The sequence below is a fragment of the Drosophila sulfurigaster genome, chromosome 2L (assembly GCF_023558435.1).
Source record: "Drosophila sulfurigaster albostrigata strain 15112-1811.04 chromosome 2L, ASM2355843v2, whole genome shotgun sequence".
In the NCBI taxonomy this organism is placed as follows: domain Eukaryota; kingdom Metazoa; phylum Arthropoda; class Insecta; order Diptera; family Drosophilidae; genus Drosophila; species Drosophila sulfurigaster.
In genome coordinates, this window is record NC_084881.1 from 14,749,420 (window position 1) to 14,771,516 (window position 22,097).

Sequence of the window (22,097 nt, forward strand, 5' to 3'; positions counted from 1 at the left end):
TTTCATAATTTTATGTTTAAAAAAACACATCTTGATTTCAAGAACATTTAAAATCGTATAGCTTTAAGACCAAAAATCGTATTATAAGAACAACAAAATTTTACATTTTATCATTCTTATTGTTTTTTATTATTGAATTTTCTAATTATTTTGAGAATTTAGCATTTTTTAGACTAATTCTTAGTTTTAGGAATTTGTTCTTAAAGTGATCTTACTTTAATAATACAGTGTAAAAGACAAATGTTCACAAATGGTCTAATTTTAATAAAACTATTTAAACCAATCACAAATTTCAAAGTATTGTACTTGAAGTGGTCTAGTTAAAAAAATCTATAAATTAAAAATAAATATTAAAATAATTTCAGTTTCGGTTGATTTTTAAATTAATGAAATTCTAATTACTAAATATTATAAAATTTCCTTTCCTTTATTGACACCCCAATTAAATTAGCAAACTTGATATTATAGTCAATATACCCTTCGAAGCAGCATTCGCAACACGTTCGTCGACTTGCTAGAAAACCAAAAACACGGCGCTGACAAAAATTCGTTAAAAAAGCATAAGACGCGTTTTCAAAAAGTCGCGGGACGTCGCCGAGAACAACAGCTTGGGGTTTTGTTTTTCGTGGGGAGGAGGGTGACATTATTTTTCATGTCGATGCCTAAAAAGGTCAAATGTCTGGCGGAGTTCTTTTTGGTGGTTTTCTGGTGTTCTCGCAGCGTTTTGTTTGTCTTGCTGATTCTTTTGCATTTTTTATATTTTTTATGTCAACGAAGCGAAGAGTAGCTAGTACGATTTGTGCCCCAAGGGCAGGTGATGCCGTCGCGATGCTGTTGCGCTTTGTTTCTATTGTCATCAACTGAAATTGGCTTTTAATGTTGCCGCAGAGATATCTTAAGAATAATTGTTTTGCGTGTTTTTCTTGATTTCTGCGGCGTCTTCCAGGCCCCGCAGGTGCGTTTTATTCGAAACTCGCGTAATTTTTACAACAACAGCACCGAAAACAAAAAAACGTAATGTTTGTTTTGGGGTAATACTTTGGAAAGTACTGAAACATCTTGGGAGCTTTTATTTTACAGCACAAAGGGCCAAAAGTTTTGTTCAGCAACAACACCTGTGGAGACTCATTTTGATTCTGTTACTACCCAAACTTTTCTCCAAGGGTTCAATTATAATTTCCAATGTCCATTGTATTAGTTTTAATTGATTTGTCGTGGCGGCACTTTAAACTCAGTCGGTATATTAAATCCTAGACCAAGTCACATAAGTCACAGTAATAAAACTAAACTATCATTTTTCTATATGGTTCCACCCCATTGAAATTGATTTCCGCCTGATACTCTATTTCTATGCTGCGTTACACGAATTGTTATCAAGCAGCCAGCGACCCATATAACTGTTTTTTTTTTTAGAGGAATGAGAAATCAAGTGAGAATAGTCGACTGGCAGATACCTGAATTTTAACATTATTAAATTAAATATGAAATATATATAATTTTCCGTAAAAAAAAGTTATATTTCAATAGATGATGATGAAAGTTTCATTTGTCTAGACAACTCCCATCATGCATATCTAATAGATATTATCTATACTAGATGTTTAGAACTATCGATTTTGAGCCATCGATAGTGTCGATAATGCTATCGATTGTTCTCCACCTCTAATCTATACTCCTTATTCATGTTTTACAGGGTAACATACAAAAATTTGCAGAGGAACACACTCAAAATGAACTCAAAGCAAAAGAAAACAAAAATTTAAAAAAAGCCAATCCCATGCAAAGGAAGAGGGTACTAGAAAACGATGCTGGGGGTGAGTTTCATATTCATTTTTTTTTTGTTCTTTCTGTGGTTCAGGGAGGGTTCAAGCTATGCTCCAAGGTTCAGTTTGCCGGCGGCTGCAGATAGGCACAATAATTGTATCAAAAGCATATTTTCCATTCTGGTAGAACGAATTTTATGCTTTTTCAATAAACATTAACCGATTTTGGTATTTTTTCATAAAAGAACAACAACACAAGCGCTAGCATGTAACGCACTGACAAAAATAAGTGCGAATGCTGAATGAATTCAAAACGAACGACAATTAGATACTCTTAGTTTAGCGTAGAATACATTACATATAAAATATATTACTTAACATTTCTAGAGGTAAGAAAATGTACCAAAATATTTTTTTTAGTTTTGGAAAAGAAAAAACTTATAATTAGCACTTTAATAAGAGCTAAGAATGATAATAGATTTATTTGTATGTTTTAACATAGCAAAAAATGAAGGAAATATACAATATATCTTATCGTAAAACAGAAAAAATGCGTGCTCTAAATTTAATTTTAATACAGAGTTATAGGAATAACCTTTACTTATTTTTTAAATTATCCATAGATATGTCTCTTTAAGCTCTACTTCCCTTTGCCTTCACCATTATTAGCATTAGCTTATTTACAAAAGAAGAGTATACAGCATAGAGAGAGAAACAAAAAGTGCCAGTGAGTATGCAATGCTTTTGTGCGGCAATCATTCATGCGTTCATTATTTCATAGACTACGAGATGAGTGCGTCGCTTGCCAAACTCCCAAACACACACACTCACACACACACACCCGCACAGACCGCTTAAATATTTTGCTGTCCACTTTTTGTACAAGGATATGCAAACGTAAGAGCCCCAAGAAAAATGGCAATCAATGATTCGGAAATATTTATTTTTTTCGTTTTGCAGTCTAAGCTAATAGCAATTTTTTTTTTTTTGGTTGTTTATCAATATTTCCATTGATCGCATTCCTGCAGCAGTTCAAATATTTTTCATTAGGATTTTGGGGGGAATATTTGTTTTATATTTTGTATGAATATTTCTTTCCTTTTTAAGTGAAAATTAGCCAGCTTTTCAATACATCTCCCACTCCCTTGAAATTCCTAATATACAATGAGTACTTAAATAGTGTTACAACAAACGCATAATAAACCCAAGATTTATGCCGAAAACTATATTTCATAATGGCAACCAAATGAGAAGGCAAAAGAAGCTGTGCTGAGGCTTAGATACTGGAAGTTGGCCTTATTATTGGAGCCATTTGAAGGCGTAATAGCAAACGCTCCACATAATTATTTCCTCTCACCATCGTTTGGCAGACGTCGCATCGATTTTGTTCTCATGTTACGCGCTGCTTTTGTTTACACAAAAATTATGTTTAATGAGAGCGACCCCCGCAGATGCCTCTCACTTCCCCTGGCCATCCCATTGACTACCCTTCTCTCTTGGGCTTGGGGTTGGAATCGCGAGCGCGGCTGGGCTACAAAAACTGACAATTATAATTACAAGGTCTTAAGTTTTTCGTGAAAATTATTATTTTAATTATGGTTTGGCGAGGCACAAGGCGCAAGGCAAAGGCAAAGGAAAAGCAAACGAAATGAAACGAGGGTTGCGCAATAAAATTTCCCCAAATACGCGTATTTATGGCCATATCGAGTGTAACACATAGATCATAAATCGCTCAACAAATAAATAACGTCTTCGTATTTATATCCGTATTTATGCGATATGCGACTGACTGTCGCTCGCATAATAAAAATCGAAAATCATGCACTGAAAATAACCTAATCAACTGGTCCAATCTGTTTTTATGGCTCAACGCCAATCATAACTTTTACACATTCATAATATGACTGTGAGAGTGAAGAAGTAAATGCTACGAACACGTTGATAATTTTTATTTGCAATTTCGCCGTTTACCGTCAGCGAATCCTGTGCTGGTGATGATAACTCGACTGGTCTACATATTTATTATTAGCACTGTCCTCTGCAAATAAAATAAATTTCTGCTGTACTTTTATTTCCAAGAGACGGGAGAGAAGTAATAATCATTTATTTAATGTGCCCAACATTTATTATTTCTGCTGACCTTTCCCGAGATGACGACAACGATGTTTGACACTTACAAAGGACACTCCTCTGATGGTCAAAGTTAGATTGGACACTTGCGTAATTTGCGCGCTCTGAATCTAATTGAGTTTATCGAGTAACTAGCAGCCAGCCAGCGAAAGTTACTTCACGGTTTAACCTTGAGCAATCGCACTGAATTTAGTTCGTATTTTTCTTGCCAAGGGAACTACCTTTTTAATTAACCAAATTCCTGCATGGATGGCAACTTTAATTTCACCCTGTTTCATCGAAGTATTTTTTAACCAAGTCATCATTCTACCCCATTTAGAACTCGGTTTTTTGTTTGCACACATTTAGATGTTAATGCTGAGAGGATTGACGGGCTTCAAAGCTACTATTAAAACTGACTTATCAAAGTGCCCTCGCACATAGGATATAACATATATGTGTCAGCTGTTTCACATGTAATTATCATGTAGAAGTTAACAACTCAATGCTGTGTGCCCTTTTGCTGACAAGTCAACTTTTGTAGAATAAGCAAACTCATTTGCAAACTATACAGATGAGAGAGAGAAACCATTAATTAAGTAGCTGATTGCAGCTTCAAAGTGCCTCGTAAAAACAATTGACATTCACAATAAGAGTACTAACTGGGTAATTGCAGAAATAAAACAAGACAAAAACAAAAAAACACGACTTCTAACCACAACCGCATGCTGATGAGACAAAGCAGCACAAACGGTGTCATCAGAAACGAGCTGATGCCTGATGTCGAGCCATATGCGCAGTTTGTGCAGTTGACCACAATAATGTGCCACACAAAATTGTCGTTGCCAGCGGCAAGACATTGAAATCGAAAAGTGAAGCGTATTGAATGCCAAATTGATATAAAATTGAAATGTGATTAGAGTCTGGTCATAAAACCAGACGGGCGACACAGTCGATTTATGCCGCAGGTCAATTTGAGAAAATGTATTGCATGCTTTTAGGCTGCAATTAAATAAACATAAAATGTCAGCGACTTGGCAAATAATTTCAATAAGCACAAACTTAGAGCTGGGCTATGGGAACGCTTGTGGTCGTTTTAAACAAACCGCAGGTGTTGCATACATTTGCTAGCTTTGCATTAATTATGATACGAGCTTGCCGTGGGTTGAGGGGCGTGGTTAAACTATTTGCTGCCGTTGCTGCTACGAAAATTGTAGCATACTTATGGGCTAAAGCAATTTTATTGCCATGCAGAGGAAGCTGCATAGACCGACGACCGACGACCGACGACCGAAGAGCGACGAGCTCCAACGTCATTGGAGTCATCGCTACGCTGCTGCTGCTGTTGCTCTTCGTTGGCAGTGAAGAGTCCTGGGAGCATGCACCGTGTGACCCGTAAACTTTACAATTTCTTTGTTTGGACTTCTACTCATACCAACGAAGCGCTTGCTTCTGCTTCTGTTGCTGCTGCTGGTGAAGCAAGTTTGTTGCTATTATTATTTTAGTTGGCTGTGCTCTGCACAGTTTTCGACAGACGCTCGAGCAAGTGGACGGGCGCAAGTTCGCATAAAATGTTATTGCAAAAAACTATTAAATTTCTCTAGGGATGAAAATATGATCAGAAATTTAAATCGATTTATTAAAAGCCACAGTTGTTGTTGTCCTTGTGCTGCTCTAGCGAAAAGGGTCTCTGCACCTGCACACACACACACACACACACATACGGGCACACACAATAACATATGTTGCCAAAAACTTTTCAGCTGCAATAGCTCCAAAAAGGTTCTCGATGAAGACATGCATGTGACTGCTGGACTAGTTGTTGTTATTCTGGCACTGTGGCTTTTAAATATTGTTAAAGTGATTAGCGCAGATTGCAAGAAAAGCTAGTTAGGTAGACTTGGCTCTTTGGTAAATAATTTAGTTAAAAATGCATTAGTTGTAAAAATTGTAATGACAAATCAAAGTTAATGCGCTTATCAATTGAATCAAACACTTTCCACTGTGCACAGTTGTCGCAAGCATCAAAATTCCCATTCCTCAGTTGAGCACAACTTGAAAAACAAATTTACTATGTACGCTTAATGTCTAGACAAAGCCTCCAATTACCTTATCCGATTACACGAAGATTTTCGCTGCAAAGTGTTACCCAGAGTTTTGGAACAAAGAATGAGCAAATGGGCAAATAGCCGAAACCCAATGTAACCCGTTGACCCAGCATGCTTCTCGTGCCGCAAAAGACGACTTTATGCACTCGTATTACACTCTCTTTGTCCCTTTGGTCCCATCTCACATCTCTACTCCAACGGTCCTTGTTGACGTCATCAAAAATGTTTCAAATTATTTGCGAGGCTAAAGAAATATTCTCACACCTGAGCACCAACCAACACACAGAAAAAAGGAGTAGCAAAGCACTTAAGTGCCTGCTCCGGCTAGTATTCGGGATTTTTAATTGAAGTGCAGTGGTGATCGCAGAGTCCTTGTCCTCGTCCTCGTCCTTGTCCTTTGTCGGTATTGTTTTCATTGCGACTTTCTACTCCCCCATTTTTAGTGGGCTTCCTTGGGAAAGCAGGTGTAAAGTTAAATCAGAAAATGAAATTAAAATAAAGCAAAACCAAGCAGAGCAAACGTAATGAAGTGGCCAAAAACGAAAAAAGGATTAACTTGGCTATTCCCCCTTGGGGGAGGGTTGAGAACGAGAACAAAAACGTTGCGCATAATTAGCTGTGCCCGAACACACATTTTTTTGCCAAAATGTGATGAAAAATGCATGAGGAAAAACCCCTTGAAAATTATCATCCCTCGCTGCCTAGCATTTTGTCATTTTACAATATAATTTATTAAAATTCTTATTTCGAGTGCAAGTTGTGTAAAGGATACTTTAGTAAATATTAAAACTGAGAAAAATGTACATGCAAAGAAAATCATGCGACTTTATTAATAGCATGCGAGAGGCTTTGATTGCGCAACCATTTTGTGGCCGTTTAATAGATACAACTGGCTAAAGCTGGGCTGTGGCGTTTTGACTGCGGCTTTGACGGTCTGTGGTCAATAGCCATTTGCATATGAAACGCAATCAAAATGTCAAAATAAACACCACCAGGTCAACAACTAAAAACCGTCAAACGTCAGGCTGGCAAACAAAACAAAACAGCAGGAAAAGTGGGCGGAAAAGTGACCGAGGCGACGCCTGGGCAGGAAACGTTAACGTTGCTTATATCACAACTTGGTTCTTCGTATAATTGTTTGTACTTTGACATAGGCACACGCCCCCAAAATTCAAATGCAAACACATTCACATACAGTACTCAGATATGCACACAGTGGCACCCACATTGTTGGATCCGACATCCAATGTTGTGTTTGTTTGCTTATGGCTACGCCTCAGCAATTCCAGCAAAAAGAATAAAAATATCATACGCTGTCTGTTCATTTGAAAAATGTTTTGTAAAAATATCTATAGAGAGCATTTAATCAATAGCAAGTTTAAGCATGAAGAGCTCTTGGGGTTAAACGAAAATCAACTTTTCAATTGTTGTTTCCAAATCAAAGCACAAAAATGTCGTTTGCTGCCGGGGGGAGACACAGCAATTCATCTTGCAAGTCTAAGAAATTAGCCGATCAAATGATGCAAGAGAAACCAAATGCCAGGCACAGTCTCCATCTCCGCCCCCGACCCCGTCTCCAGCTCTATCTCAATCTCAGAGTTTGGTTGGGCAATTAAAGGACTCCCAGCTACGCGCTATTCTCACTCCAAACTCTCTAGCTCGCTCTCTAGCAAATCCCTGAGGCTCTTCAGCTCTTCAGCCTGAGCATTTGCACACGCAGCGAAGTAAACGGAAAATTCATTACAAACAAATTAACAAATAAATCAAATTTCAATACGAACATTTTGTGTTTGCGAAAACAATTTTTGAGTGTGATTCCGGGGGAGCTCATCGCCCGTCGCCCAACGCCCATCGCTTGCCACGCCCAAGCGCGATGTGGGGGGCTTGACTGACTGACTGACTGACAGCCGGCAAATCGTTGGAAAATCTTTGGCAACTGGCAACTGTAAACTGAAACTGAAGCTCTCTCCACTTGAGAAATCATTTGTCTAAATTAATTCCTGTCGTTTACATTTGCCAGCCAGAGAAACGCAACGCCAAAAATCAAAGATTAAGACAAACATTTACTACAACTACGATTCCTTCTCACATCCACCACCCCAGTCAACATCTCGATGCCAGGGTTGAATAAATCTACTCTGTGTGCTGTGTGCAACTCTCTCACTCTTTCACTGAATGTTGTTTTTTTTGGGTTTTCGCCTCCACTCACGCCTTCCGCTGCCATGATAAATGACATGATGCGCATTTGGTGGATCAACGCTCAACGTCGTCGCGTTAATAACTCATTCGAAAATTCCGTGAAGAGAAGAACGCGACCGACGTATGTACATTTTTGGCCCCAAAAAAACAATTAAAATTGTTGTCGAGCTGAGCGTCAGGTAGCGTCGTCGTCGTCGTCGACGTCGGCATAATTATAACTGCTAAATCCAATATTATATAATATCCCGAAATGTAACAGGATTTCAACCCTTTGCATACTTTCAGGCTTCATCAAATCCCACTCTTATGTTATTTCCTTCTCGGTTTTCTTCCCAATAATTATTTCTGTCAAACACAGATCCAGAGACTGTCAATCGCAGCAAAAACGCCAGATTTCAACACAGTGTTAAAAATATGCATATCTTTATCTTTCAAATCATTTGCAATCCATGATAATTAAGAACTATATGTCTGCGATTATAAAGTACTATTAAAATTGTTGCTATAATTACTATGATATAAAAATATGCGTTTCTTCGCTTTCAAATCATTTGCAAGCCATGACTTGGATAATTAGGAACTATTTGTTTACCATGTCTGCGATTATTAGGCACTATTACTAGGATATATTTAACTAAATAGAATTGGGGTTTCTCCAGCTTAGCTAACACCTTTTAGGCTCTTTGTGCTCGACATTTCACTAAGCACATTGCCCAACAAAGTGGAAGACTTACGAGCATAGGCCACAACCAGTTTATAGGGCGATGCAAAGCGTTGTTGCTGTTGATCGCCGTCGGTTTGTTGCTTTAGATTCATTGAGACAACAATATCAACGAAATCATCTAGGAACTCTTCATGCAAGGCAGCTGGCATGCGCTCCAGAAAAGGACAAATTGCCTTGACATTATCTACAAATAGAGAAAGGAAATACAATAAATAAAAAAGTAAATAAATAAATTGCAGCATCTTCGCTAGGAAAGGAAAGACTGCAGAAGTGGCTCGAAATATACGCTCTAACCATAACTGCATCATCATGCAACATCTACTGGGTAATGCTCGGTATTTTAACTGGTAAGTTTTTGTCGACTGCTCATGAGGTAAAGCTGGGCATTAACAATAGGAAATATAACGTATCTGGAGTTAAGGAAACACTTGAGAGTCTCCTCTGTGTATGTCCAGTGTTATCCCGACTTCGACTGAAATACCTCGGATGTTACCACCTAGGATGTTGCTGGCGACTTCTCTAGACGAAGATACCTTCTACCGACTCAACTACGGTTTTCAACATGTCTATGCTCCGCCCCTCGTAGGAGCAGCCGGTCCTACCTAAGACCTAATAAATAAATCGAAAACTCACCTTTCAAAGTGCGGACTCCCTCGTAGACGAAAACCTCGCTGCGCACCTCAACGTTCTTGTAGTGAAAGCCAGCTTCATTCAGTAGCTGCTTGAATTGTTCCGCTGGCTTTGAACTTGTGTGTAGCGGGGATATAAACTGTTCCACATCCTGCATATAGGCAGCCCACTTGGCGTTTGTGTGCAACACTTTGTAGACCTCGTATACGGGATTGGAGGCGAGAAACACGAGCAAACAGTCGCCTCCTTCGTTGCGCAACAGATCGTAAATATTATTCAAAGCCACGCGCAGATTCTGCACCCAATGCAGGCAATAAAAGGATGTGACATGATCGAAACGTCCTTTTAACTGTTCCGGCAAACGATCGCAGCCAATGTCGAGCACCTGGAACTGCGTGCGTTCATAGCGTCGATAGCAATTGTTGGCATAGCCAACCATCTTGCTGGATATATCGGTGCCCACCAGCTGCTCATAGCCCTTGGGCAGCAGCGGATATACAAAGTCCATCAGCACATTGCCCGAGCCGGAGCCCACGTCTAGCAGCGAGTCCTGGCCATCGGAGCGCCATTGGAGCCGAGAGGAATACTCATCCAAGATGAGCTTGGCATCGTGACGCTGCACTTGGTTGGCGCGCTGATAGAGTGAGGCCTGGTTCATTGTGGCCACTGATAATGTCGAGCACAAAGTGCCCAGCTTATATAGCGAACGCGGGCAACAATAGCGACATGTATGTTATGTATGGCGTATGTAGATTTATTTATAAAGCTGACAGTGATCTTCAAAATTATTCACTCTCGCTCGCGCTACACTGACAAATGTGTTCAAGTTCGATCTTCGCTTAATTATACCCGCTACCCATAGGGCAGAAGGATATTATAAGTTTGTGCTTGCAAGAAATACATATATGTAACAAGCTGAAAGGTCCCTAATAATTATATACATATGCATATTTATTAGTCGAGACGATATAGCCATATCCGTCTGTCTGTCTGTCCGTCGGTACACCAAAAGCTCAGAGACTTAATAATATAGAGAAATAATTTTTTTCGACAGCACTTGTTATGTTTGAAAGCAGTAATTTTGGTATATTCTGTACTTCATATTATATTTTGAATGTAGTTATATATATATATATATATATATATATATATATATATTAGTATATTGGTAAATTTGTTATATTCTGTACTTAATATTATATTTTGAATGTAGTTCTATATAACTATACCAATTATAGCCGCTGTTATATTTGAGTATTTTGGTGGTATTTCAATTTGGTATATTTTAAGAATAATACTGCAGGTATCTCACAGTCGAGCACACTCAACTTTAGCTTTTTTTTTACATGTTTTAATTGTGGTGATGCTGGTTTTTTCATATGTATACCTTACTTTGCTTTTTCAAGTATTTCCAAAGCCAGCAAATACTTAGAATAATTCAAATTTGCAAACATATGCAGTGACGACCTTCGCATGAACAATAGCAGCCACCTCGCTGGTTTTTCCTATCTCGATCAACGCACAAAACAGTTCAAGTTCTAGGTCATTTGTGCTTAGACTTCCTTCCTACGTAACAAGCTTATTCAAATGCTAAATGAAATACTATACAACTTTTTCTATAATTTATTTCGTGCAGTGTATGGTAAAGATTTTCGGCAGTATAAAAATAAATACTTATATTTGACCCAAGAGTACCACGAAGTGCTTTAACCAAAAGTGCATTGATCTGACATCAGTCCCCAAAAAAATGGAATGAAATGCATTCAGTTCAACGACCTACCTTAAGATAAAAATAGTGAAACTAACAAAGTTCTATTTTAGTTGTCATCTTCCCAAAAAAATAAAGAAGAATAAAGAAAATAATTCAATCTCTCCCTTTCGACCCTTTTTTTGGCACTCAACATTGAAATATAAATTCATTAAAACATTCCATTTCTGTAATTGCTGTCAAACCTTCCCTTCAGAGATAACTTTTGATATGCTTATCATATTTCAAATATTTCCACGTATGACAGACAGACAGCAGAGACACAACAGAGGAACAACGTTTGATGTCCTCATGCATGTCGTCTGTGTTTTATGTTTTGATTTGCCAAAGTGACATCAAAAAGGAAGCGTTTGCTTCAAATTTGTGTGGGCGTTATGGCTGGTTAATTGCATTTGCAGGCAACGCATTGTCCTAAAGGCTTTTCGCCCAAAACACAATTAGAGCGAGCTGTTGAGAACAAAAATCAATTAATGTGCCACAGCTTAATGGGGAATATATAATGCAGAAAGAGTTTTTGGTTCGAGAGCAATCTCTAATCTAATCTGATTTGAGACAATATCAATTTGAAGCTAAACTTCATTTTCGAGAATATCAATTTTAAAACGAAAGTTCACGCAACTCTTAAAGTCTAATAGACTTGCAAACAAAACTACAGTTGTCTTACAGGAAGTAGTTGCGCTTATTAAATTCATTGTTTTCATCGACAGAGCAAACAAAATACATTCAAGAAAGGGTTCAGCTGCTGGTTTAGTCTCCTGTATTTTAGTTTGCCAGAAGTAAACGAGATTTTAATGTCCCATAAGGGAATTGCACACAGCCATATGAGTGTAGGGCAAGTTTTAGGATTTAAAATCCAAAGTAAACGGTGATTTGTTGTTATTGATTAAAGCGGACGTTGCCAAAGCGAGAGGAGAGGAGAGAAGAGAAGACCGAAAAGGGCAAAGCCAGACAAACATCGGATCAGAGACGGCAAAAACTGCTCGTGTGTATCTTAAGACGCAGCCACAACTTGATGAGTATTTAAAAGTTTTCCATTGTGTGTTTGATGAATATTTAATTAAGCATAAAAGGAGAGACTTTTATGCTGCAAAACTGTATCAGGCAAAGGTCTAAGGGTTGCTTTCCCCCCTCTGAAAAGCTTAAGCGAGAAAACAACACGCAAGAAAAAAAGTATAAAATAAAATAAAACAGAATCAATTATCGCTTTGTGCGCTTTGCTGGTGGTCGTTGGATTTTTTTCCTTTTTTGCTTATGCTTTTTATATTATTTTAATATGTGTATAGTATATACACGTCTAAGAAGCCTTCACAAGGCGAAAAATAATTAAATAGTGAAATCTCCCCGCGAAAAAAAAACCCTTTGGCTGAGGGAGAAGGAAACTTTTTTGGCTGCTCATTAAAGTTGAAAGGGTACGAGAGGCGGGAAATGGGAAATGGGAAATGGGAAAATGGGCGAAGAACGTTACCCACAAATAGCCAAAAGCGTGCGAATGTTGCTGGCAGTCTCTCCAGCTCCAACTCCGTCTCCAACTCCGTCTCCATCTCCGTCTCCATCTCCAGTTTCCATATACTTACACAATTTTTCTTATATTAATTTGTTTTCCTTTTGTTTCGATTTGCTGCTGCTGCTGCTGAAAAATTAATTAAAAATTACATAAATGAAACGTTGGAGGATAACGAGCCCCTAAGCTGATTTTGCGATGGAAAATATTTAACAGCAACAAAAAAACAACAAAAAATAAAAGCGAAACAAAAAATATTGTCGACCTACCGCGTGCCACATGACAAAAGGAAAAAGCAACAAAATTATCTCACCACTTGCCACGCACACACACACAGACACACACACAGGTATACACAGGGTATAAAAAGCAGAGGCAAAAACCAAAAAATGAACAACGAAGCTGCCATTTTTTGTCGCTTTTGGTTTTTATTTAATATCGACGCAACACCAACAAAAGCGAAGAAGTAAAGGAAAAACGCTGTGAAACCCTCTGAATGCAATGAACAGAGAGAAAGAGAAAGAAAAAGGGAAAGAGAGGTGGATAAAATTGGAAAATGTTCTTTAACATAACAAAATATTTTTATAAAATAATCAAATTTTTATTCTTTTTTGTTTGCTGCAAATTATTTTTAGCCCTCCTTTTTGGACACGGGTGAAAAAAAAAAAATGGTGAATGGGAACTTTGCAGCTCTTTGGCATTGGTTGTAAATTAAAATTGACAACGCTGCGTATTCCGTGATGAATTTTTGTGGTTTGTTTGAGAAAAGCACAAATTAACTTTGATAAAAATCACAAGAATACCTTCAGAAATTCACTTTCGCAGTGTCGACGACATTTCTCTCCACATTCTCTCTTCACTCGACGCAGCTATTAAAAGTCAATTTCAATGCAATTATTGTCTGGCTGGTTGAGCTCATAAGTCTCGTCGGAGTGTCGAGTATCAAACTACAACCCCATTTGAAAACTTTAATTGAAAGTATAAAATTATTTTCAAGTTAACGTCAGCAGAAAAAAGCCCAATGAAGAAGAAGAAGGCGACTGCCAAGGTAATTTCATATACATACACATGCATAGTACATAGAAATCTATAAACTCCATACATATCTACGTTGAAATGACATCGTGGAAGTCCTTGCAAAGGATCTTCAAGACAAGAAAGTTACCCAATTCAAATTGTAATGAGTTGGCATTTTCAGAAATTGTCGTAGACTCACAAGACTCGGGCTGCCTTTGGCCTAAGAACAGCTTGTTGGTTGTAAAGTAGCTGAAATGACATTAAAAAGACAACACTCAAAAGTAAAGACAATGCACAGTGGGACGAAGTATTGAAATGTGATGAAATGGACTTAAGTTAGAACTTTGCATATATGAGAAACTAATCTCAGCAAGAACATTAAAATGTTTTCTAAATATTCTTTTACTAAATTGCAATATTGACACTAAGAAGACAACACTCAAAACTAAAGACAATGCACAGTGGGACGAAGTATTGAAATGTGTTCGAAATTAACGCACTTTAGAACTTTGTAAATATGAGAAACTAATCTCAGCAAGAACATTAAAATGTTTTCTGATCATTCCTTAACTAAATTACAATATTTGCTGATAATTTGTACCACAGTGCAGCGAGCACTGTGGGCGTCGAGGTCCCACAGGAAAGTAGCGTGGACACAACACACATTCTCTTACCCAAATGAAATATGCGATAAACCCAAGCCGCCAAAACAGCACTTCATCCTTCCTTTCGCCACTGGAGTCGTTTCATACTTAGTTTACAATCTTATTATCTGCGCTGGCATCTCAAGTCCGCACACACACACACACTCACACATATGAGGGGCGGCGCCCAAAAGTATACACCACATTATCCAAGGCAATTAAAAAGCTTGCAGGCGTTGATGCCATTGCGTCCTTTTTCGGTTATTTGCTGTCGCTCTTGTCACCCTTATGTGTCTTGACAAACTTGATTGTGTTTATTAAACATATTTTGCATAAAATTCACTTTATTTGCACTTTATTTCATAAGAAAATTACAAGTTTTTTGGAAAGGCGAAGATAGTTTCTCCCACACACAAACACATTCACAGCTTTTACTACTCGATGCACCTTTTTCTCCTTAAAATTATGTTTGATCACGTTTTGCATTTCGGCTTTGTTTGATGAATATTTATACATATAAATGGAATGTAAACTGGCACTTTTGCTAGCCAGAAAATCTATTCAATTTTGATTTTTTCCATAAGGTCAGTCTGCAATAAAACTTGAAGATAAGACAAGTCGATGAAAATGTTTGTTGTCCTCAAATAAAATCTTATCAGCAACTACAAGCGTTTCCTAATCCATTCTCACGTCTGCCCTATGTTCCGGCCCCAGAGACGTGGATGATAGTGAAACCTCTCCACTTTAGACCAAGCAAATCCCATAAAAAACAGCTCAATGATATAAAAAGAAAAATAGATAACGCAACATTTGCAAAGCAACCAACAGAAAAAAAGTCGAAAGGACATCAATGAGTCAGTCCTCAACTTATAGATACCCTGTAATACCCTAAAAGTTAGTAGAAAAATAAATATGTAATTATATGCTAAAGCTGAGAACAACAAAATTCAGAATGTAGCTTTAAAAAATATGAATAATATTAAGTAACGATCCACTCTTCTTCATCCTTCAACAGGGCATAATCAAATTGCAAAAATATTAGAAGCGTGTCAAGAAAGTCAGCTTTAAACTAAGCCGCAAAAGCACTCGAAACGATGCGTCGTCAAGTGAATAATGGGCAAATCCGCAAAGTAAATATGACACATCGCAAAATGGCATTTGGCGATAAAAAAAAGAACGAAAAAAAAATGTAACCCGCCTATTGACAGCATCATGTCAGTGACATTCACATATCCCGGTCTTCTCGTATCCGGTAGAAAGGTGTTGTGACAAGTCGTCTGTAAGGGGTTAATCTTGGGTCTGCCACCCTCTCGATACATTTCACCCTCTTGAAGTCGTAGAAGTCATCGGCATCGTCATCGTCCCCCAAACCGTAAAAAAAGTAACAACAACAAATGCGTATCAATAAAAAGATTGTTCCGCTGGGCATACATACGTCGTATTGGCTGAAGAGAGCTTGTTGATTATGGGGAACGGATTCTCGATTCTCAATGCCCGATGCCCGATTCCCGATTCCCACTCGACGTTCCATATACAAATTTTGCGTTTTTCGTTTTTATACCCTTCTAAAAGTTATTACAGTTTTGTGTTGAAGTTTGCAACGCTCTGAAGGAGGTGTGGAAATCGAAGGAAATTCAGACTTCATAAATATGTATGTGAATATATGTAAACAAAATTAATTTTAGTAATGCATAGACTGCAGATTAAGTTCTGTTGTTAAAAGCAAAAATATGGTCAAATAAAAGATATATATTGATAAAATAAAATTAAATAAATGAGTCAATTTAACCAAGTCGACATTCCCTCTTTAGAAAGATATGCATTTTGTAATATTTAAACTTGCATGAGGGGAAACATCTTTTTTTAAAGCGATTTTTTTTATTTTATGCAAATTTGTCACTCAGTTTAGCAGCAATTTTAATTAAATTTGCAATAGATTCGTATAATTTGATTATTTAATTTTCATAAAAGTATTTACGTATAGTACTAAATCGATATACCAAATATTGGTATATTTGTAGTATTTTTAGATGTATTTAGAAATATAGCCTTCTATATATTTTAGTATTTTTAGTATTATAATTTGGTATATTTTGTGTTTAATTTATTGAATATGGATAGCGAGTGTATTTTTACTAGTTTCGGTTGCTTTATTTTAGAAGAAATTAGAGAATTACAAAACCTAAACTTTAATTTCCTATAGGAATATATATTTTTGTTAACTTTTTCAATTATTGTAATATATGCACATATGTATAGTATTATGTTATGCCTTAATAAGGGCATTTAATATTCGGTCTAACAAAGTTAGAGCTATACCTTTCGTGTTTTTTTATGTTACGAGTGGCAAGCAAAAAGAAAGTGCAACGCAAATGTGGCATAAAGATTACATTTGTGTGGCTGGCTGAGCAGCCTAAAGGGGTTTTTGTTTGTATGGGGAAGGGGGGTTACTTCTCCATCATTGTCTTGCAATTTATGAGTTTTTGACATTGAATCTTTATTCGAAAAGACAGTGGGCCATTCGATGTGCATTAAAATTCAATAATCATAAAATAAGCAACAAACAGCAACACAACAAACGACTCACAATTAACCCTTCGCACAAAGAAGCCAAACAAACTAAAGACTAAAGGGGCAAAAAGTGTAGCAAAATGTACTCTATCTCTCTCACTCTCACATGCGCACTCTTTCGCTCTCGCTGACTATGGAATCACAGTCGCAGGCAATAACGTAGAAGAAGTTGGCTACGACGCACGCAATATTAACGTCACATAAATCTTACAAACACTATTACTAAGTCGCTATTAAGTGAAATTGACCACATATTTTATCTCATACGCCCACGCAGACCAATGTCAGACAACAACACAACACGACAACGGGCTGCTGGACGACAGAGAGGAGGGTGAAAAGGGAGGTGGTGGTGGCAAAGGATGCTGGATTGTTAGGCACTTAATTGGTGCGACAGACGCAGCATAAAGCAATCTGAGAGTAAATTATATGAAAGCTGCTACTGGACACATCAAATTAGTTACTTGCTTACCGGAAAAAAGACTGAAATCAACTTGTAACCGAACCAGCAAAACAGTAATTGAAAATGCGCGCCATATTTGGATGCTGTCTAAGGTTGCCAGATCGCGGTAAATAGATGTTTTCATTCAGCAAATTTGGCAACTGTTTCACTGTCCATTTGTGGATGGTGTTTTTAAAATGAATTGTTAATATAATAATAAAATTTGCTCATAACCTAAAGCTATTTTTTGATAACTTGTTTACTTTATGAAACGTAAAGCAATAAAGCCAGCAGAATGTGTGGAATACAGATTACACAATAAAATCCGGCTTGAAAATTAGAGTGACCACTTTTTTTAAATGTTACTTAACGCTAATTTTCAAATTTGATATGCTTGATAAGAAATTTGGTTTTTTGTTTTAAAGCAACAAAGAAGCCTTCTTTTTAAATTTAATTCCTCCAATAAAAGATAATTATATAATTATTACTATATCAATAATATATATTTGACTGCACGATAAGTCACAGATGTTTACGTAAATAATCGATGTTTCAAAATATCGATGCATCGATAGCTGACAACATTGAAGTGACGTGTAAAGTCGGCATTTCGCACAATATAAATTCTTTACGGCTCACATTGTTGATACACATTTTAAACCGACACGTAAGTGCGGCAGATAGTTGCCATTTCACCAAGAGAGATCGAGAGAGATTAACCAAAGCCACCATGATGCAATTCCCAAGTGCATGTAAGTGAATACCTACTTAGATACACATCTTTTATATGGATACATTATCTTCATGTCGATATTCATCTAATCACGATTTTGCAGCAAGCATCTTGATGCTGACGCTGTTCTCCGTCAGCTGCGTCAACGCATTTTACTCACCCAGCGATGGCGTCGTCGAATTGACGCCCACAAATTTCGATCGCCTAGTCACACAGGACGATGCCATCTGGGTTGTGGAGTTCTTTGCTCCGTGGTGTGGTCACTGCCAGTCTCTGGTGCCCGAGTACAAGAAGCTGGCCAAGGCGCTGAAGGGTGTGATTAAAGTCGGTTCCGTCAATGCCGATGACCACAAAGAGCTGGGTGGCCAATTTGGTGTACGTGGCTTCCCTACCATTAAAATCTTTGGCGCTAACAAGCGATCCCCAAGCGATTACAACGGACAACGCACTGCCAGCGCAATTGCGGAGGCGGCTCTCGCCGAGGCCAAGAAGAAGGTGAACGCCGCATTTGGAGGTGGAAGCGGAGGCGGAAGCTCGTCTGGCTCAAAGGGTGATGTCATCGAACTAACAGAAGATAACTTTGACAAACTGGTGCTCAACTCCGATGATATTTGGTTGGTGGAGTTCTTTGCTCCATGGTGCGGTCACTGCAAGAACCTCGAACCTGAATGGGCCAAGGCAGCCAAAGAGCTGAAGGGCAAGGTCAAGCTGGGTGCTCTCGATGCCACAGCTCATCAGGGCAAGGCTGCCGAATATAATGTGCGTGGTTATCCTACCATCAAGTTCTTCGCCGCCGGCTCAAAGCGTGCTAGCGATGCACAGGAATACGACGGCGGACGCACTGCCTCCGACATTATTAGCTGGGCCAGCGACAAGCATGTGGCCAATGTGCCGCCACCAGAGCTGCTAGAGATCACCGACGAATCGAGCTTCGACAGCGCCTGCGAAGGCAAGCCATTGTGTGTGGTCTCCGTGTTGCCGCACATCCTCGACTGCAATGCCAAGTGCCGCAACAAGTTCCTCGACACGCTGCGTTCGCTGGGCGACAAGTTCAAGCAGAAGCAATGGGGTTGGGCCTGGGCCGAAGGTGGTCAGCAGTCCGCATTGGAGGAATCGTTGGAAGTGGGCGGTTTCGGTTATCCCGCGATGGCTGTGGTCAACTTTAAGAAGATGAAATTCTCGGTGCTCAAGGGTTCTTTCTCCGCCGATGGCATCAATGAGTTCCTCCGTGACATCTCATATGGACGTGGACACACGGCACCAGTGCGTGGCGCCAAGAAGCCAGCGATTGTCAGCGTCGATGCCTGGGATGGCAAGGATGGACAGCTGCCCACCGAGGAGGACATCGATCTGAGTGACTTCAACATGGACGATGATGTCAAGGATGAGCTGTAGAGCTGTTGAGCTCAACCGAGCTGTAACGGACAAAACTTATTCCACAAAGACTGCAGTGTTCAGGCTACATTTTCCACTAAACAAAACAAAAAACGATCCGCTCAATGAAATTCCACCAAATTGTCGCGAGTGTGATTGCGACCACTCTGAATACGAGAACTGAGTATTCACATTTTTCTACTATCCAATTGCGATCAATAAAAAGCATGCAAATAAACTAATTACTACTAACTAAAAAAATATCTTTCAATGTATCTTTTTGTGTACAGTTTTCGAGTCATGACTGACTGATCAAGTATTTGATCAAGCCACACTCAAAGTGCTGGAGAATGGAAAACTCTGATGGTTTTATATACACTGGCTTAATGTTATAGAGAGAATAGTATTTAAAGTTAAATATATAGTCCCGATTTATAACATGGTGAATATTTTTTCAATAAAATGCTTGCGATGACTGATTGAGTAATCAATCTAAGCATAGTACAGATGATTCGAGGGCAAAAAAGAGAAGAATCTAATATGGATATAGCCAAGTCTTAGTCACTGATAGTCTAAAATATTTTTAAAATACAGCTGCCAATAATTAAGAAACTTTTAGATTAAACTCTTTGTGCTGATTACCTTAGGAATTGACCCAATTATGAGCGTACACTCTAAATGAAAAGTATTAGCACTTGTTTTTAAACCAAGCTACTAAGTTTTCCCCCAAAACAAAATGAATCATAGATATCTGATAAATACAATAAACATCTGAATTTGAAGGTGTTGACAAATTGTTTATTATAATCTAGAAAGCAAAGTATAAAAAGCATTCGTCATAAATCAAATTCTAATCAAAACATTCGTAATTAAGTACTAAATGCGACATTCAACCCCAATAATAATATATTATAATATTCAATTTGAAGCAGTTCAGTCTTATGCAATTAATCTTGCATTGGATTTATATAAAATTGTATAAAGTATAAAATGGCATTTTTATTTGAATAATAAAGTCAGGATATTCAATCTTCGGTGTGCCGAAGTAGCATTGTAAATTCGAATAGGGAAGCTTACACTACAGATAAATGTAAAATTTATATAAAAATATATATATATTGTATATGGTACGGCGAGATTTGCGCATCGATATCGAATAAATTAAGTACTTGATGTTGGCATAAAAAACAACCATTGAGCAAATAATGCTTGGAAAACGAGAAAAGGAATTTCTGTGGCTAAAATCAAAATCCCAAATTCGATGGAAACGTTTAAAAATGAAAACTACCTGCGTTTATTGAGAACAACAAAAACTTCAGAAGATCTCAGCACATGTTGAATGTACACACACCAATACACATTTACACTGCACGTATACACACCTACACGAAGGTAAGCAACGACGCGTCGTTGTGTGTGTGCATATTGACTCATGTACGCATGCGCTGTCCGAAGAAGAAAGAAAGAAAAAGAGAACGCTTAAAAATGGAGTTTGCCACAGTAAAAATATGAAGAAAAAAGCAAAATGTAAATAAGCGAATAACTAAAAGACTTAATATGAATAAAATACCAATTTGCAGACAAAAGCTGAACTGGTTATTGCTACTTATACACTTACAATATATATGTATGTGTACGTATGTGTGTATGTTGATATATTAATCCTAGCGATGTTTATCCTTTAAGTACTCAAGTTATGTATGCGTGTGTGTGAGTGAGTGAAGCAATTACTCAGGCAAGTTGGTGATGATGCTTTTGATCCACCGGATAATTCTCAATCGATTGAATGGATCGCGACGTTGCCGATGTAATTGTTGACGACACGTCCATGAAACGATATTTCTTTTCGTCGCGACACAAAAACGGATAACACATAATGCCATAGTAGAACACCAATGAGAGCACAATAATCGTAAAGATGATGGCAATAATGCCAAATGTCGAAAAACTCGATTTGCTATCCAAATACTCCTTGGGCGTCTGGGGTGGCGCTATCGTCGATGTTGTAGTTGTTGGTTGCCTATTATAGCCATAACGATAACCATGCGTCGTAGAAATTAGACAACTCAAGGCTGAATGTGAAAAACACAAAGAAATCATCAATTAAATGTTAATCAGATACACTTTATTATGTTTACACTAACCAATAACAAGCAGTGTGCACAGCACGTACGAATTACATTGGCGCAACATGTTAAAAACAGTGATTAAAAGTAACAAGTACTCGAAAAAAAACTAGAACAAACGCAAGACGCAGGCGCACCACACAAAGCGAATGAAAAGTATCTTGTCTAGTAATTATGGTTATCGATAAGCTGTCTACTGTCTACTGACATCGATAATATTTCATCCCTGGCGAAAAATACGAGAGTAGGTATATTTATAATGGTATATTTTGTGGCCACATTACCATTAATATTAAATAGCTCATTGCGCCAAAAATATACTTTATTACAGTGAGTCCAATTAGTTGAGAGAGTATATTTAAAATAATGCTATAGAAAAGTTGTATGG

At 37.9% G+C, this 22,097-nt stretch overlaps 3 protein-coding genes and 1 long non-coding RNA gene across 4 annotated transcripts; 1 reads left to right on the plus strand and 3 right to left on the minus strand.

Annotated features, from left to right (window-relative positions):
- Nucleotides 1-8,585: 8,585 nt before the first annotated feature.
- On the minus strand, nucleotides 8,586-10,213 carry LOC133841335 (juvenile hormone acid O-methyltransferase). Its single transcript, XM_062273743.1, has 2 exons — nucleotides 9,537-10,213; nucleotides 8,586-9,087 (listed from the first exon to the last, which is right to left on the minus strand). Exons 1-2 carry the CDS (start codon nucleotides 10,189-10,191, stop codon nucleotides 8,840-8,842), a joined length of 903 nt encoding a protein of 300 aa, XP_062129727.1. The 5' UTR covers nucleotides 10,192-10,213; the 3' UTR covers nucleotides 8,586-8,839.
- Nucleotides 10,214-10,966: 753 nt separating this feature from the next.
- LOC133834878 (uncharacterized) lies at nucleotides 10,967-17,630 on the minus strand. Its single transcript, XR_009893491.1, has 3 exons — nucleotides 17,507-17,630; nucleotides 12,767-12,931; nucleotides 10,967-11,748 (listed from the first exon to the last, which is right to left on the minus strand). It is a non-coding gene; the product is annotated as an uncharacterized LOC133834878 (long non-coding RNA).
- A 438-nt stretch (nucleotides 17,631-18,068) lies between these two features.
- LOC133850809 (protein disulfide-isomerase A6 homolog) lies at nucleotides 18,069-20,091 on the plus strand. The gene is made up of 2 exons (XM_062287018.1): nucleotides 18,069-18,228; nucleotides 18,313-20,091. The coding sequence occupies exons 1-2, from the start codon at nucleotides 18,207-18,209 to the stop codon at nucleotides 19,602-19,604; spliced, it is 1,314 nt and encodes a 437-aa protein (XP_062143002.1). The 5' UTR covers nucleotides 18,069-18,206; the 3' UTR covers nucleotides 19,605-20,091.
- Nucleotides 20,092-20,359: 268 nt separating this feature from the next.
- LOC133850810 (uncharacterized) lies at nucleotides 20,360-21,885 on the minus strand. The gene is made up of 2 exons (XM_062287019.1): nucleotides 21,728-21,885; nucleotides 20,360-21,655 (listed from the first exon to the last, which is right to left on the minus strand). The coding sequence occupies exons 1-2, from the start codon at nucleotides 21,774-21,776 to the stop codon at nucleotides 21,315-21,317; spliced, it is 390 nt and encodes a 129-aa protein (XP_062143003.1). The 5' UTR covers nucleotides 21,777-21,885; the 3' UTR covers nucleotides 20,360-21,314.
- Nucleotides 21,886-22,097: the final 212 nt, after the last annotated feature.